The 14,169-nt window shown below is 42.9% G+C and overlaps 1 protein-coding gene across 2 annotated transcripts in view; it reads left to right on the top strand.

The window, feature by feature from the left end:
* Positions 1-14,169, top strand: part of PPM1F (protein phosphatase, Mg2+/Mn2+ dependent 1F) — a 43,625-nt gene that overhangs the window by 15,368 nt on the left and 14,088 nt on the right. For both annotated transcript variants that reach the window (XM_061602775.1, XM_061602776.1), the window contains exons 3-5: positions 7,173-7,372; positions 9,202-9,390; positions 12,614-12,757. In XM_061602775.1, the coding sequence (XP_061458759.1) occupies positions 7,173-7,372; positions 9,202-9,390; positions 12,614-12,757 (533 nt within the window). The remainder of the gene's footprint in view (positions 1-7,172; positions 7,373-9,201; positions 9,391-12,613; positions 12,758-14,169) is intronic.

The following is a 14,169-nucleotide window of genomic DNA, read 5'->3' as shown; positions in this document are numbered from 1 at the left end:
ATCTTCCTAGCTGGTATTGTAGTTTTGGGCGATTAAACAGAGTGTTGCTTACTATGAGGAAGGATGTGGCTTTATGTCAGGCAAGCTTGAATGAAAAAGCGCCATTGCCCTTCCTCCTTTTCTTCGCTAGAATGTGGTGGGTGGTGGATGAAACCGACAACAATGAGGGTAAGACAGTCTTGCAAACAGAAGCCTGCTTACGCCTAAACTGTCTTGAAGCAGTCATCGCCTCTTTTTAAATTACTATTATTATTCACAGTGCTGTCGTAATTGAGCCGCTCATTTTCCCATCTAACCCTTCCTCTTTCCAACTGCTCTTTGGCTGTGAGCGTACTAGTCGCCTACAGCAAAGTGTTTCCGTTGGCCATACCTGGAGGGGGAACGAGTTGATGAAATCTCTTCGTAGCGAATTCTTTCTTTTTTTTTTAACCACACTTGAGCTGATCCCACCAGGTTTTGCAGTAAAAGGGAGTGGGAGTTGACCAGCGTCGTTTGCCCCCGTTTTCAGAAAAGAGGTGGAGACGCACTGGAACTGGCAGAACCGTAAAAGTGTCCCTACCCTTTGTATCTGTTTCCAACATTGCCATCTGTTCTGAGAACGGAACACAAAGCCTTAGCTTCACCTTTGATCCCTGCCCCTTCTTCCTCCTCTTTGTGTACTCCCTTATTCAATCTCTTTTCAAGTTCATTTCAGTTCTTGTTTTATGGCATTCAGCATTTATATCCCGCCTTTTCTCCCAAGGAGCTCAAGGCACGTATATGGTTCATTCCTCCTCCCCCTGTGCCCTGAATCATATTTTATCCTCAGAACAACCCTGTGAGATAATGAAATTGCCCAAAGAGCTTCCTGGTTGAGCAGGAGGGTTGAACTACAACTGCACATGACCCCAGCTCTCTCTGCCGCCGCTGGGTGTTCATCCTCCAGCAAAGGTTGGTTGAGAATTTCTGCAGTCTTTGCAGGGTTCTTGCAAAAATCTTCCACTAATATGGGTGGGTTGGGTATTTGCCATTTGAGAGGGTGGCCAGCCTATGGCAGACAGCACCCAGAACAATGAGTGCCTGAGCGGGTTGATCAGCAGCAGGAAGGTCCCAACCCGCACAAGAAGGGCCCAAACGTGGGGAAGGTGTCAGGGGGACATGCCAGGAAAGTGGAGGAACCTAAGAAGCCCCAGGAGAAGCAGGGAGGTGAAGGAGCTGAATCAAGGAGTGGGACAGTGGCTCCAGCGGAATCTTTCCTGAGCTGTACAGGAAGAAGTGGCCCATTGGCAAAGGGGCCTAGGAAGACCTCTGCCTAAAGAAGAGGCACAAAGGTCTTGTGGAGTAACAAGGGCCTCAGATGGGGAAAGCAATCTAGGAGCAGAATCCTCCTCTGTTCCTAGAGGGGCACCACAGCTCTCACATTGGACTGCAGAGTCTTATTTGTCCACACCTGTTTGTTAAAGGTGCAAAGCATCAAACCTGGGGTGTGTTCTTTAATGATGGAGGCATCTCCAAGTCAGACTTCCCCTTCCCTCCCTTAATGCATACAACACCTTCCTTGGCTGAAAATTCTAGATCCTGCTCTGGTTTTCTCTCACTCTGAACTTTCTTTTCTCTGACTTGCCACTGTTACTCACACCTCGCTCCTCTAGCATCAATCCAAAAACCTGCTGATGGTTTTCAGTTTGATTTTATCGTTGCTTGCATTTTAAATTGTTTTTGAGGTATTATTGTGTTGCTATTATATGCAGAGAGACAGCATGGTATAGTGGTTAAAACATACAGAGGACTAGGTTTGGGGTTATCTGGGTTCAAATCCCCACTTAGCCACAAAGTTTACTATTTATTTTATTTATTATTTATTTATTAAACGTATATCCCGCCCTTCCTCCCTGTAGGCGTAGGAGCCCAGGGTGGCAAACAAAAACACTAAAAACACTTTACAACATCATAAAAACAGATTTTAAAATAGACAAAACATCCTTAAAAACATATTAAAACAAAACATCTTTAAAAACATTTTTTTAAAAGCTTTAAAAACATCTCTTTAAAAAAAAGCTTTAAAAACATACTAAAAAGCAATTCCAACACAGATGCAGATTGGGATAAGGTCTCTACTTAAAAGGCTTAATGAAAGAGGAAGGTCTTCAGTAGGCACCGAGAAAATAACAGACATGGTGCCTGTCTAATATTTAAGGGGAGGGAATTCCAAAGGGTAGGTGCCACTATACTAAAGGTCCGCTTCCTGTCTTGTGCAGAACGGACCTCCTGATAAGATGGTATCTGCAGGAGGCCCTCACCTGCAAATCACAGTGATCAACTAGGTATATAAGAGGGAAGACAGTCTTTCAGGTATCTTGGTCCCAAGCTGTATGGGGCTTTGTATACCAAAACTAGAACCTTGAACGTAGCCCGGTAGGTGATAGGTAACCAGTGCAATTCTTTCAGCAGCAGGGTGACATGTTGGTGATACTCTGCCCCAGTGAGCAGTCTCGCTGCCGCATTTTGCACCAGCTGCTGCTTCTGGACCAACCTTAATGGCAGCCCCACATAGAGCACATTACAGTAATTCAGCCTCATCATCTCTCACACTAGTCTACCCCACAGGGTTGCTGTGATTTTAAAATAAGGAGTGAGGGACCATGTGCACCACTCTGAGCTTCTTGGGAAAGTATGGGATATAAAAGTAATATATAATGTAGTGATCTTGCCAGATCCTAGATATAATTCAGCTCCTCTTCAGCAATCTGTTGGGTCACATTTCTCTTTGAATCAAAGTGAAGTAGTATGTTGGCTCCATCTGTTGGGGATTATGAAAACTGCATGTCCTTTAACTGCATAGAGAGCAACGTACTAAATTTACTGTGTCTTTTAGCAGTGCTCCAAGGCATTAAATTTAATTTACCGCCCAAGGTAGGCAGGTATCCCTAAAAAAGGCTAGTGTTTTTTGTTTGTTAAAGTTTCTTATTCTGCGCCATGTCTTGGGTTCTGACTTTAATGCTCACAAATATGTCCATGCCTTCAGATTTCACTCTGGTCTTGAAAATGCATATTCTGCGACTGTTCCACATTGTTCTTTATACCTGAGCAAGAGGGGTCTCTGTGTATCCAGAAAGTGACAGGAGTTTATTGACTTCTCTTGCTATGTAGTAATGTAGTTGCCCTTTGTCTTCCCTTGTATTGTATTAAACAGAGCATGTCCTTAAAAGCAAGGCTTGAGAGTTGGAAAAAGATTTAGTCAACTCAGGAACAACAAAGGACTATTAAATAGCCACTGTGGGAGCCGTGTTTGGCCAGGAGTAAAAATATTAACACAACAGGTTTATTTAAGAAAACATGACAATTTTAGACACACTAGAATAAATTCACTAATTCACTAAATTCTTTTCTTTTACACTTTGAACTTTCGATTCTCTCTGACTGTTGTGTGTATCACCATGAAAACTTAGAGGGTTGTTAAGCAAGCGTTTCTGAGTTCAGGACTGTAAGCTTTGTAAAGTTTTGTTTTGAAATGTGCTTATGGGAAGCAGCAGAATGGCATGGGGGGTATTTTCAATGTAACATTGCGGAATGCAAAAAATCCATGCTGGCTATAGTATATAGCCACTCTTGTGGCTGTATAGTACAAATGGAATTTACATAATATCCTGACTTTGACGTATTCAACACTATATGTAAGGACATTATATTTGAAAGTTACAAAAAAATCTATACCAACATAGACCAACTTATGTCCTATATATATGCAATGTTACCCAACCTAAGGGTTCAAGATCAGACCGCAGAATCACTCTTTCCCTCTCCTATTATTTCCCCTCTGCCTAGATTTGTATCTGGAACCACTGAGGCTAGAATTAGGAACTTTGGTCTCTCTGTATATCTACTCCATGTGGTGAGTCACCAGCACGGAGGTTTGGACTGTATCTCCCTGAGCAGTCAAATATTAATTGCAAACTGGCCCTACAGACTTAACTAGGCTATCATACTCACATCTGCAGGTGACAGTTGGACAGACTCTCCTGAATGGGGTGGATCTGACAGGACCCACAGAGAAGAATCTTCTATTTTTAAAAGAGATGCTAGAGAGGTAGGAGTTCAGTTTCTGGGGCGCTGACCCAATTAGCTCCCAAGGCTCAGTGCCGCATGTCAATTTGTGAGCAGCCATGGTTAAGCAGATATCAGTGGTCAGGTGGGATGCACCACTTCTTCCATCTAAAATTGAATATTGAATGTCTGCTGGCAAATAAGAGTCCCCCCGCCCTGAGAGATTAAAGTGAGAATTTGGTTGAAACTTCAAAGGGATGGATTATAAATAAGGGGTATCCCATGCACTTGTTCCCCACGTCTGCTCCTCCTGCATGCATCCGGTGCCCACCCCAAATCTGCTCCAAAGGGTTGGGGGGAAACCCAGAACAGAAGTGGAGGAGAAAGTTATTATTTATTTATTTATTTATTTATTTATTTATTTATATCCTCCCATCCTTCCAACACTGGAACTCGCGGCGGCTTCCAGATAAAAACACATATAATTAAAACATAAAAAATCTACATTAAAATAGAATTAAACTATATCCAATATTAAAACCATTCAAACTGATAGCTAAAAGAGGATCAAAGCCAGTTTAAAATAATGATATTTGGCATTAGCAGTGCAGGTCCCGGCAGTCCTAACTTTAGCATCCATCAGTACCAAAAGCTTGTTGAAATAGGAAAGTCTTTGCTTGACACCAGAAGGACTGCAGGGAGGGGGTCATTCTTATATCCCTAGGGAGAGAATTCCACAGCCTAGGGGCCGCCACCGAGAAGGCCCTATCCCGTGTCCCCACCAGTTGAACTTGAGAGGAAGTGGGTATGGAGAGAAGGGCCTCTCCTGAAGATCTCAGGGCCCGGGCAGGTTCATACAGGGAGATACGGTCTGATAAATAGCCTGGACCTAAGCCGTATAGGGCTTTATAGGTCATCACCAGCACTTTGAATTGCGTTCGGAAACAGACTGGCAACCAGTGGAGCTTTTTCAACAGGGGAGTTGCATGGTCCCTGTAACCAGCCCCAGTTAACAACCTGGCTGCAGCACGTTGAACCGGCTGAAGTTTCCGAACAGTCTTCAGAGGCAGCCCCACGTAGAGCACGTTACAGTAATCTAAGTGGGATGTAACTAAGGCATGTGTCACCGTGGCCATGTCCAACGGTTCAAGTTCCATTTAACAAACGTAAATCCTTGCGCTAATGGAACAGATTCCTTAGCACTACCTTGGATACAAGCCAAAAGAAGGTGTGATTGTTTTGTCAAGATACATTTTTTTACATTTGACAAACAGCTGTTGGGGATCCTCAAACAAGTGACAAAGACGAGACTAAAAGAAAGTTGGAAATAGTTTTGAAATCCACACCCCCAAAGCCTGTCACTGAACAGAGCATATTTACAAACGTGTGATCAATCTGGAACATGGAAAGCTGCCTTATACCGGGCCAGACCATTGGTCCATCTAGTTTAGTATTGTCAACAGTGACTGGCAGCGGCTCCAGGGTTTCAGGCAGGGTTTCCGACGGGTCTCCCCCAGTTTTACCTGGAGATGCTGGGGATTGAACCAGGGACTTTGTGCGTGCAAGGCTGATGCTCTACCACTGAACTATGGCAACCAGGGAGTTGGGCTGGATCGAACGATTATGGCATATTGTTGCAAGAAAAGGGTTTTCCATTACGTTCTCTGGTCCTACTCATGTGGCAGCTCAACTGCATATGGTGAGAAGTTTGTGTGCCCAGATGAAACTCAGAGCTTGTGCCAAAGAAAAGGCTAGTTGTCAAGCCTTCTTGTTGATATGGTGCATTCCATGATTTTCATGTGAGGGCCATTTCAGACACATTGTTCCCCACATGAATCTGAATTAGTATATTCCTTGCACGAGGACTGAACCACATAAAAAATGCACTGCCATTTACTGTCAGTGTGAATATATGGTTTTATGTAAGGTGCGCATTGCTGCATTTCTCGCTTTCCAGTTATGCAATGTAATCTAAGCATATTTATTCTCAAAAGAAAACCCCACTGAGTTCAGTGTGGCATATTCTCACATAAATGTGCATAAAATTGCATCGTTAACGTGGAAAATCTTCAAAATACTCCCTCTCGGTATAGGAGTCAGCGCAACCGACAAAGCCGTGGTTCTCACCGAGAACTGTGCACAAATAAGCAGCAGAAAAGCAAATTTCATGTTGACTTGCTATGCCACATAACACCTTTCCAGAAATAGAATCTATTTACAGTAGGAGATAAGTAATAAGTAGATTTCATTTTAATAGAGCATGTCAGTCACTTCTGTGAAATACCTGAAGTGATGTACAGTAAAACAAATCCGTACAAGTCAAGCATGACTTTATACTTGTTTATTAAAACCAGGGGGAATTACCTAAAATATTTAGCTTTTGATGGGTTGTGCCTCAGTTGCCATAGGATACCGTTGTTAGCTACATGGTTATGCAAAGCATTCTCTCCATCCGGGCTCCATCTCTGCTGGTGGACTGTGTGTATGTGTGGATAGGTAGTTTTGTTCAGAGTAGACCCATTGACATTAATGGGCCTAGGTGAGTCACATCCATTAATTTCAGTGGGTCTACTCTGAGTAGAACCTAGCTGGATACAACCCCTGGTAAACAGCAGTTCACGGGGTTTAGCTTTTGGAAATGTAGGAAGCTGCCTTAAACTGAGTCAGACCATTGGACCATCTCCCTCAGTATTGTCAACACTGACTGGCAGTGGCTCTCCAGGGTTTCAGGCAAGAGTCTCTCCCAGCCCTACCTGGAGATGCCAGGGATTGAACCTGGGACTTTCTGCATGCAAAGCAGATGCTCTGCCCCTGAAATACCATCCTTCCCCTATTGAATTACCACCCTTCCTGCATGTTGAGTTGAAGATGAAAAGTAGGTTCTGCATCTTTATTGTCATAATGTATGCTCAACCTGTCCTTTGTTGTTGTTAATAATAATAATAGTTATTGTTGTTGTTATTATTATTTATTACTTCTTCTTCTACTACTACTACTACTACACCACACCATCTTAGGTAAATAAACAGGTGAGAAAAAAGTCAAGCAGTGGGAGAGATGGTGGGAAGGAGAAAGGTAAATGATGCAACGTAACCCCCAAAAGATTACTTTTCTATCATTTTTGTTTCTTCTTTTTTTTTTAATGGCAGTGCTGGATGGAGGTCCTTTGCAGCATTGTTTCTTTAACAAACTCTGGGATATTTGCTGCAAATGGCAGAAGCAGCTACCACCACTGAAGCCTCTTGAGCGCTACCTCCAAGTTTCCATCCATGCAACTCGTAATACCCGCCGGAAAATGGAGGACAGACACGTTTCCCTCCCAGAATTTAATCAGCTGTTTGGCATGACGGTACGTTTCCGCGGCTCAAATGAGAGAACAGTGGTGCCATCAGGGCAGGGCTTTGGGACAGAAGTCCAGGGTTTCACTCATCAGAATGAACTCTGTGTGTGTCTGTGTCTGTCTCTCTTTCTGTCCCTCTCTCTGTGTGTCTTTGTGTGCTCAAACGCAACAGGACTGGCTTACCACATTTTGAAGTAAGTGAGTTAATACATCTTGCCACCTAAAGGTGGTGCCCCCATAAGGCCATTACATCTAGAATCTTAGCTTTCACTGCACTACTTTGTGAGAGAACAGGAGCCTACAGATAGAGAGCGGGGAGAAATTTGGTTCAGTAGACCTTTAAAGGCCAACCTACCCAAGTCACATATTTCGAAACAAGACAAGGACGAAACTCAACCATCCTTAGAAAATTCACTCTCCTCTGAATTGTGCAATGCCTTTGATAACATGTAAAAATGTGCAATATGGGGATAGTTGTTTGCAAAGATTTGTATATTGGGAGACATTTTCATGATTTCTCCTAATGAGTGATTTTCATGAGGATTTCTTTTTTTTAAAAAACCAACCAACCACAGACTGATGTGGAAATGTGGAGAACTGAACTTAAGATTGGAAAAATGAGAGACGGAGAGGAAACAGAATGGGCAGATTTGCCCATCCCTACCTACAGAAGCCACCATCCCCCTCCAAGAGAATTTTAAGTATTCACACAAGGAAGGAAATCATTCATCTGTGAAGGCGAATTTCCCTTCCTGCTGGCCATGTTACAGTTTCAAACTGGCAGATGATATATTGTATTTTATCTTGTTTGTTCACTGCCCTGAGAGCTATTCTGCTAAGGGCGGTATATAAATTGAAATAATAAATAAAGAAAAGTTCTCTGCTTTCAGCTCTGGTCCTTCCTTGCTAAGCCACTCCCTTTTTAAATCAAATGCACAGTGCAAAAAAGGAGGACAGACACGTTTCCCTCCCAGAATTTAATCAGCTGTTTGGCATGACGGTACATTTCCGCGGCTCAAATGAGAGAACAGTGGTGCCATCAGGGCAGGGCTTTGGGACAGTCTTTCTTTCTTTATTACACTTGCACCCTTCCTTTCTTTCATCATAGAACCCAAGGTGGCATACATGTGGTTCCCAAGTAGTCTCCTATCCAGGCACTGACCAGACTTCGACCTGTTTAGCTTCAGCAAAGTGGTGGTCTCATGTGCCTTCAGACCGTAGCCTGGGACCAACTTTGTGATTACTTTCTTGGTTGGAAGGTGTAGAGGGGAGCAGAACAGGCAAATTCTGCTGCAGCAGGGATATGGAAAACCTGTGGCCCTCCAGATGTTGTTGGACTGCTACTCCTATCATCCCTGGCCATTGGCCATGCTGGCTGGGGCTGATGGGAGTTGGAGTTCTCCATCCCTATTGCTAGTGGTTGGGTAAGGATTATTCATGGCAGAGTTTGTGCTATGTTCTTTGAGAAATTTGCTGTAGAATAGGCATAGGCTGAGCACACAAATTGCAAAATTAGCAAAATGTGTTCTAACATAATAAAGGTAATAATCTGGTTATTATCCCTGCTTGGGGCTGGGTTTTTTATGGTTGTGTTTTAAGACTCTGGTTTTCTAAGCTATTGTAGTTTGGGGTGGGATGGAAAAACTGCTTAGAGATATGAAGGTAACTCTGGGTAAGAGTAACTGAGAACTGATCAAGTGGGTGCATCGTCTTGTTGCAGCTCTTCTGCCCTTCTGCAAGATAGTAGGGCCATTCTGGTACATTCACAGTTGCAGATGCTTTTGCACATAATAAAGCCTGAGCTTCTTTGTCATCTCTTTACATGTTTCCACCAAAAGGATGATGTGGACAGAGCATACTTTGCTGTGTTTGATGGTCATGGTGGAATTGATGCAGCTGACTATGCGGCTACTCATTTGCATGTAAATGTGGCACATCACAAAGAACTTCTGAAGAACCCAATGGAGGCCTTGAGAGACTCTTTCCAGAAAACAGATGAAATGTTCCTTTCGAAAGCCAGAAGGGAGGTGAGTGAGGAGAGGCCAGGACTGCAGTGCTGGTAAATTGTTGGCCTGCCGGGGATGTGGGGGTGCAGGGAAGCTGAGTGCTGAGAAATGTGTTCTCCAGATAATTGACTTCTCTGTAGCATCTTAAGGTCTATTAGATCACAGAGAATCCCAAATAAATAATTTATTGCTTCACTTAATAGACTTGAGCCTGAGAATCCTTGTCCACAAATCTGAGGAAATGAAATATTTAATTTAGGCCAGTGTTGATCAATATCTGGATCTTTCCAGAAGGGATAGACATACGTTTTAAGCCCAGTAGGTTCATCTAGTTTCTTTTCTCTTCACTGCCAGTCATGCAAGGATCTGGGGAGTGATGAGTTACAATAGATGGACCAATGGTCTGAACTCGGTGTCAGGCAGCTTCCTATATCCCTATATTTCTGGGATAGGGAACCTGCAGCCCTCCACATATTGCTGAATTACAACTCCCATCAGCCCCAGCCAGAATTGGCAGTGATCAGGTATGATGGGCATTGTAGTTCAGCAACATCTGGAGGGCTGCAGGTTCCCCAGCCCTAACATAGACCAAAAACTAGGGCAAACTGCTTCTGGGATTGGGCTGCTATAGCTGATTCCTTCTCTCTTATTCAGGTAGATTAGAAACCCAAGGGACTAGCACAGAGTTCCAGTGTTCTTCAACCTTAAGTCCCCAGATGTTCATGGACTACAACTTCCATCATCCACAGCCAACTTAGCCAATGGTCAGGGATGATGGGAGTTGTAGTCCAACCACATCGGGGGACCCAAGGTTGAAGAACACTGGATTAGCAGAATGGTTATTCTTGTTTGGGTGGTAGCATAGGAAAATAGTAAGCAAGGCAGCTAATACAGTGTAGTAAGGTAGCTAGCAAGGTGATGTAGTTTGGCCAACTGTTTGAAAATAATCTTGGAATGGACTGATTTAAATCAAACTGATTTAAATATTGTGATTTAAAAAAATTACTTAAATCAATTTTCCAGTGATGTAATTCATATATGTTCTGAACAAGCGTGTATGCTAACTGTTTACGATAAACGTTAAGTAAATACAAAACAGATAAATGAACAGTGAAACAGAACTCCGAACTATATCAGTAATGGGTTCTCCAAGATGCTAACTTGTTTTGCACTTTGTCAAACACTGGAGGATGTCAAGTACAGGGAATTTATCAAATGGCAGCTATCAATCCCTCAGTGCCTCAATTTCATTTTAATGCAGAGGATATTCTGCTCTGCTCCTTGGTGGATTAAATCAAATCAGTGTGGTTAGTTGCAGTAGGATAGTTAATCTCTCCAATTGCTATAATCCACCAGTCAAAGTAACCCCTGGACCAGTTAGAATGCATGTTTGAAAGCTGCTGAGAATGTGCAAAACGAGCTAGCAATCCTGGAGAGCTCGTTACTGATACACTTTGCAGTTCTGTTTCACTTTTCATGTATCTGCTTTGTATTTACATGTTGTTTGGTTCACATTTATCAGTGTTTTGCATCTATAAACATTAAGCCATATTGGGCTTTTGCAGCTAAACAGAGCATTTTATAGAATGTAGGAGCATAATCCAGAACTTTAATTCATCCGTTTAGAGGCAAAGGTGGGCAATCATGGAACTTAATGGATTATTTATTTCTTACCTGCCCTTCACCATAAGGTCACAGGGCTGGTTAAAACAAAATTCAAATAGATCAACTAAGTTAAAACAGTATAATCTGTATAGTGTGCGCATGTGTGGGTTGTATGCCTGCCCATGACTGTCAGACTGTCCTCTAACACTACCATGTTTAGCCACCAAACAGCTCCTGTTCTGCACAGTTACGCTCCCCGTTCTCCTTTGTTCCCCCTATGCTTAGAATTCCCTCTGAGAACATCTGTGTGGTGCCAGTTCTGTCCCTCCCTCTTCAATTCCCATTAATGTTACTCCCCAAGGGAAAGGGTCTTCATCTGAAATGGTCCTTAACAAAAAGTTATATTTGCCGTTTTCTTAAGGATGGCTTTTTTCCCTTGTAGCGTGATTCTTGAATTTTTCTGTTCACTGGGAATATAAAAGTATTATATTAATACTTTATAAAATATTAAATAACTTGAAACGTATTAAGCTACCTGAATCATAACCCCCTGGCTACTACAAACCCTTTTGTTTGTTTTAATATTTAATGCTTGCCATTTACATTGATGCAAGTGCTAGACCTTATGCTGTTGATCTCTGTATCTGATTGTACCCTCTTGCTTCGACCACTGCAGTGGTTAATTGTAATGGATGTTTGAAAGCACTTTTCAGAAATATTGAAAAGGGTATTACTGCCAAAACTATATTGAATAACAACAAACCAAGGCCTCTAGGGCTTCTTCGGTTGAATAGTTTTTGAACACATAGGCAGTGTTGGATTATACAGATTATTTGGATCCTTTCCACTCTGGCTTTTGGCCCAGTTTTGGCACAGAAGCAGCCTTGGTCGCTGGAAGAATGGGTAGGTGGTACTCTTGGACCTCTTGGCAGCTTTTGATATTATTGACCACGGTATCCTTCTCGATCAGTCGTCTGGGTTAGGGAAGGGCTGAAGTTCAGTGGTAGAGCATCTGTCTTGCATGTAGAAGGTCCCAGGTTCAATCCCCAGTTAAAACTGGGAGAGACTTCTGCCTGAAACCCTGGAGAGCCACTGCTAGTCAGTGTAGACAATACTGAACTAGATGAACCAATAGTCTGAGTGTTCCTAAGTTGGGACTGAATGGCACGGTATTACGGTGGCCCCAGTCCTCCTTGGATAACCCATCTCAGAAGGTGGTACTGTGGGATTCCTGTCCCCCCCCCCCGGCTATTGTCCTATGGAGTGTCTCGGATTTCTATTCTGTCTCCCTGTGCTTGTTAACAGCTACATGAAACCGCTAGGAGAAGTCCTCCGGAGTATACAATACGCCCCCATTATACCAGAAGAAGTCACCCGGAGTCATCCACGTACACAGTAACTAGTTGTGTTTTAATTCTTGACATGTTTTGAACACGTAGATAGAACTCGTCACAACAACAACAACAAATGGCTGGCGTGAATTCACTCTAATGCTTTTCACATATCTAGCAGAATATCTTTCACACCAGATTGCTGCATCGTTAAATAATGAGCACCAATTATCCCTACAGTTATGTTTCATCCTTTAAAAGACGCTTTCTAACACTTCTCTCCCCCCCCCCCTTTTTAAACTCTGCAGAAGCTGCGCAGTGGTAGCACAGGTGTTTCTGCCTTGATTGTTGGAAGCAAGTTATATATAGCTTGGCTTGGGGATTCGCAGGTAATGCTGGTCCAGCGAGGAAAAGCTGTAACCCTGATGGAACCTCACAAACCAGAGAGAGAGGTAACTACTGCTCTGTTAAGTTTTTCCCACAAAGCTCTAGGCCTCTTATTTTTTTTTACCCTCTAAACCTGAATGTGGGTGGCCCCATGCCTGTTAGTTCGTAAGCGGATCAGAGCCACCCAAGAGTAAGAAAAAGTGGTCTACATACTCGGAGGGACTACTAAAGTATGCAGAAGCATATTGGTTCTCAGATTAAATGAAAAAGATGCTTACAGGCCACCAAAAAGTAGTCTGATAAGAACTTGTTAGCTTCTAGGGCCTGTATAATATTGAGAGCAGTTGAGCTATGGAATATTGTGGGTGTCAGTTGAAGGGGGGGGGGAGAGGAAAATTGTGAGGAATTCCTCCTCCTCCTCCTCCTGTAGTTTAATGGTGAATCAAGGCCAAGGATGAGAGGAAATGGATCTGCTCAACCTTTATAGGAAGTGTCTTGGAGGTAAGGTTGGTATGTAGCATACAAGTAAGAAAAGAGGTGAAGTACAAACTTTGTACAAATATTGCTATTGCTAGGAGTAAGAGGAGGGAAATGCTAAACAAGTATCTGGACAGCTGTTGAGTATGACAATAGGACCTTAAGTGGAAATACTATTAAGCTGAGTTAGGGATGTTGGAGAATTTCATTGGAAACAGAGATGGGTGTGGAAATTGGCACAATTTGCATGTTTGTCTGAGGTCAAGAATGGAAATAGGACAAGCAAGTAAGAGCAGTATTTGCTTTTTTTTTTTTTAGTCCTCAAATGTTATGTAAATAATGACATTATTTTCTGCATTGTTTTTGACGTTTCCCTTCCATTGAAATGCACTGAAATCGTTTCCCTAATTAATTACGTTAGCTTCGACCGTAGCAAATAGCGAGATGAATATCATAGGTTTTAGCAGAAGCCAAACTGTTGTGGAACAAAAACAGCAGATGCTGCAACTAACACAGGACAGGGAGGAAATCACTGCCCCCTTACATCCCTAGGCTGGGTGCAGTTTTTCTCTCACTGGCTGGTTCTGTGCTGCCTGTGCCTGTCACACCCATAGCTATAGACTCCAGGGACAGGGAGATTGGAAAAGAGCCACATAATTGCCTTATTCACATGTAAAAACAGGAGATGGTCTGTTAGAGACTCTTAAGCTACACACACAGGGGCAGAGCAAGTTCTTCATCTAATGTGATAGTAGTATTGCCTTTCTGCAGATCTCTGGATTCTGAGGTTTCACACCACACTGAAACCGAGTGTGTCCAAGTTAAGAAAGTGTCTCGTAACAGGAGAAATCAGTGAGATGTGCACCATGACATTAAAAAAACCCTCCTCCCTACGCTGTATGGGGCTGTTTCAGGAGGGAGAAAACAAAGAGACACTTTCACTTGCAAGGAACCATCTGTGGTTCTTGCGCTTTCCACAACAAAGGCTTAGTGAGGCTTT

The sequence above is a fragment of the Rhineura floridana genome, chromosome 19 (genome assembly GCF_030035675.1).
Source record: "Rhineura floridana isolate rRhiFlo1 chromosome 19, rRhiFlo1.hap2, whole genome shotgun sequence".
NCBI lineage: Eukaryota > Metazoa > Chordata > Lepidosauria > Squamata > Rhineuridae > Rhineura > Rhineura floridana.
The sequence above is the reverse complement of the archived record's forward strand: the minus strand, read 5'-3'. Positions and strand labels throughout refer to the sequence as shown.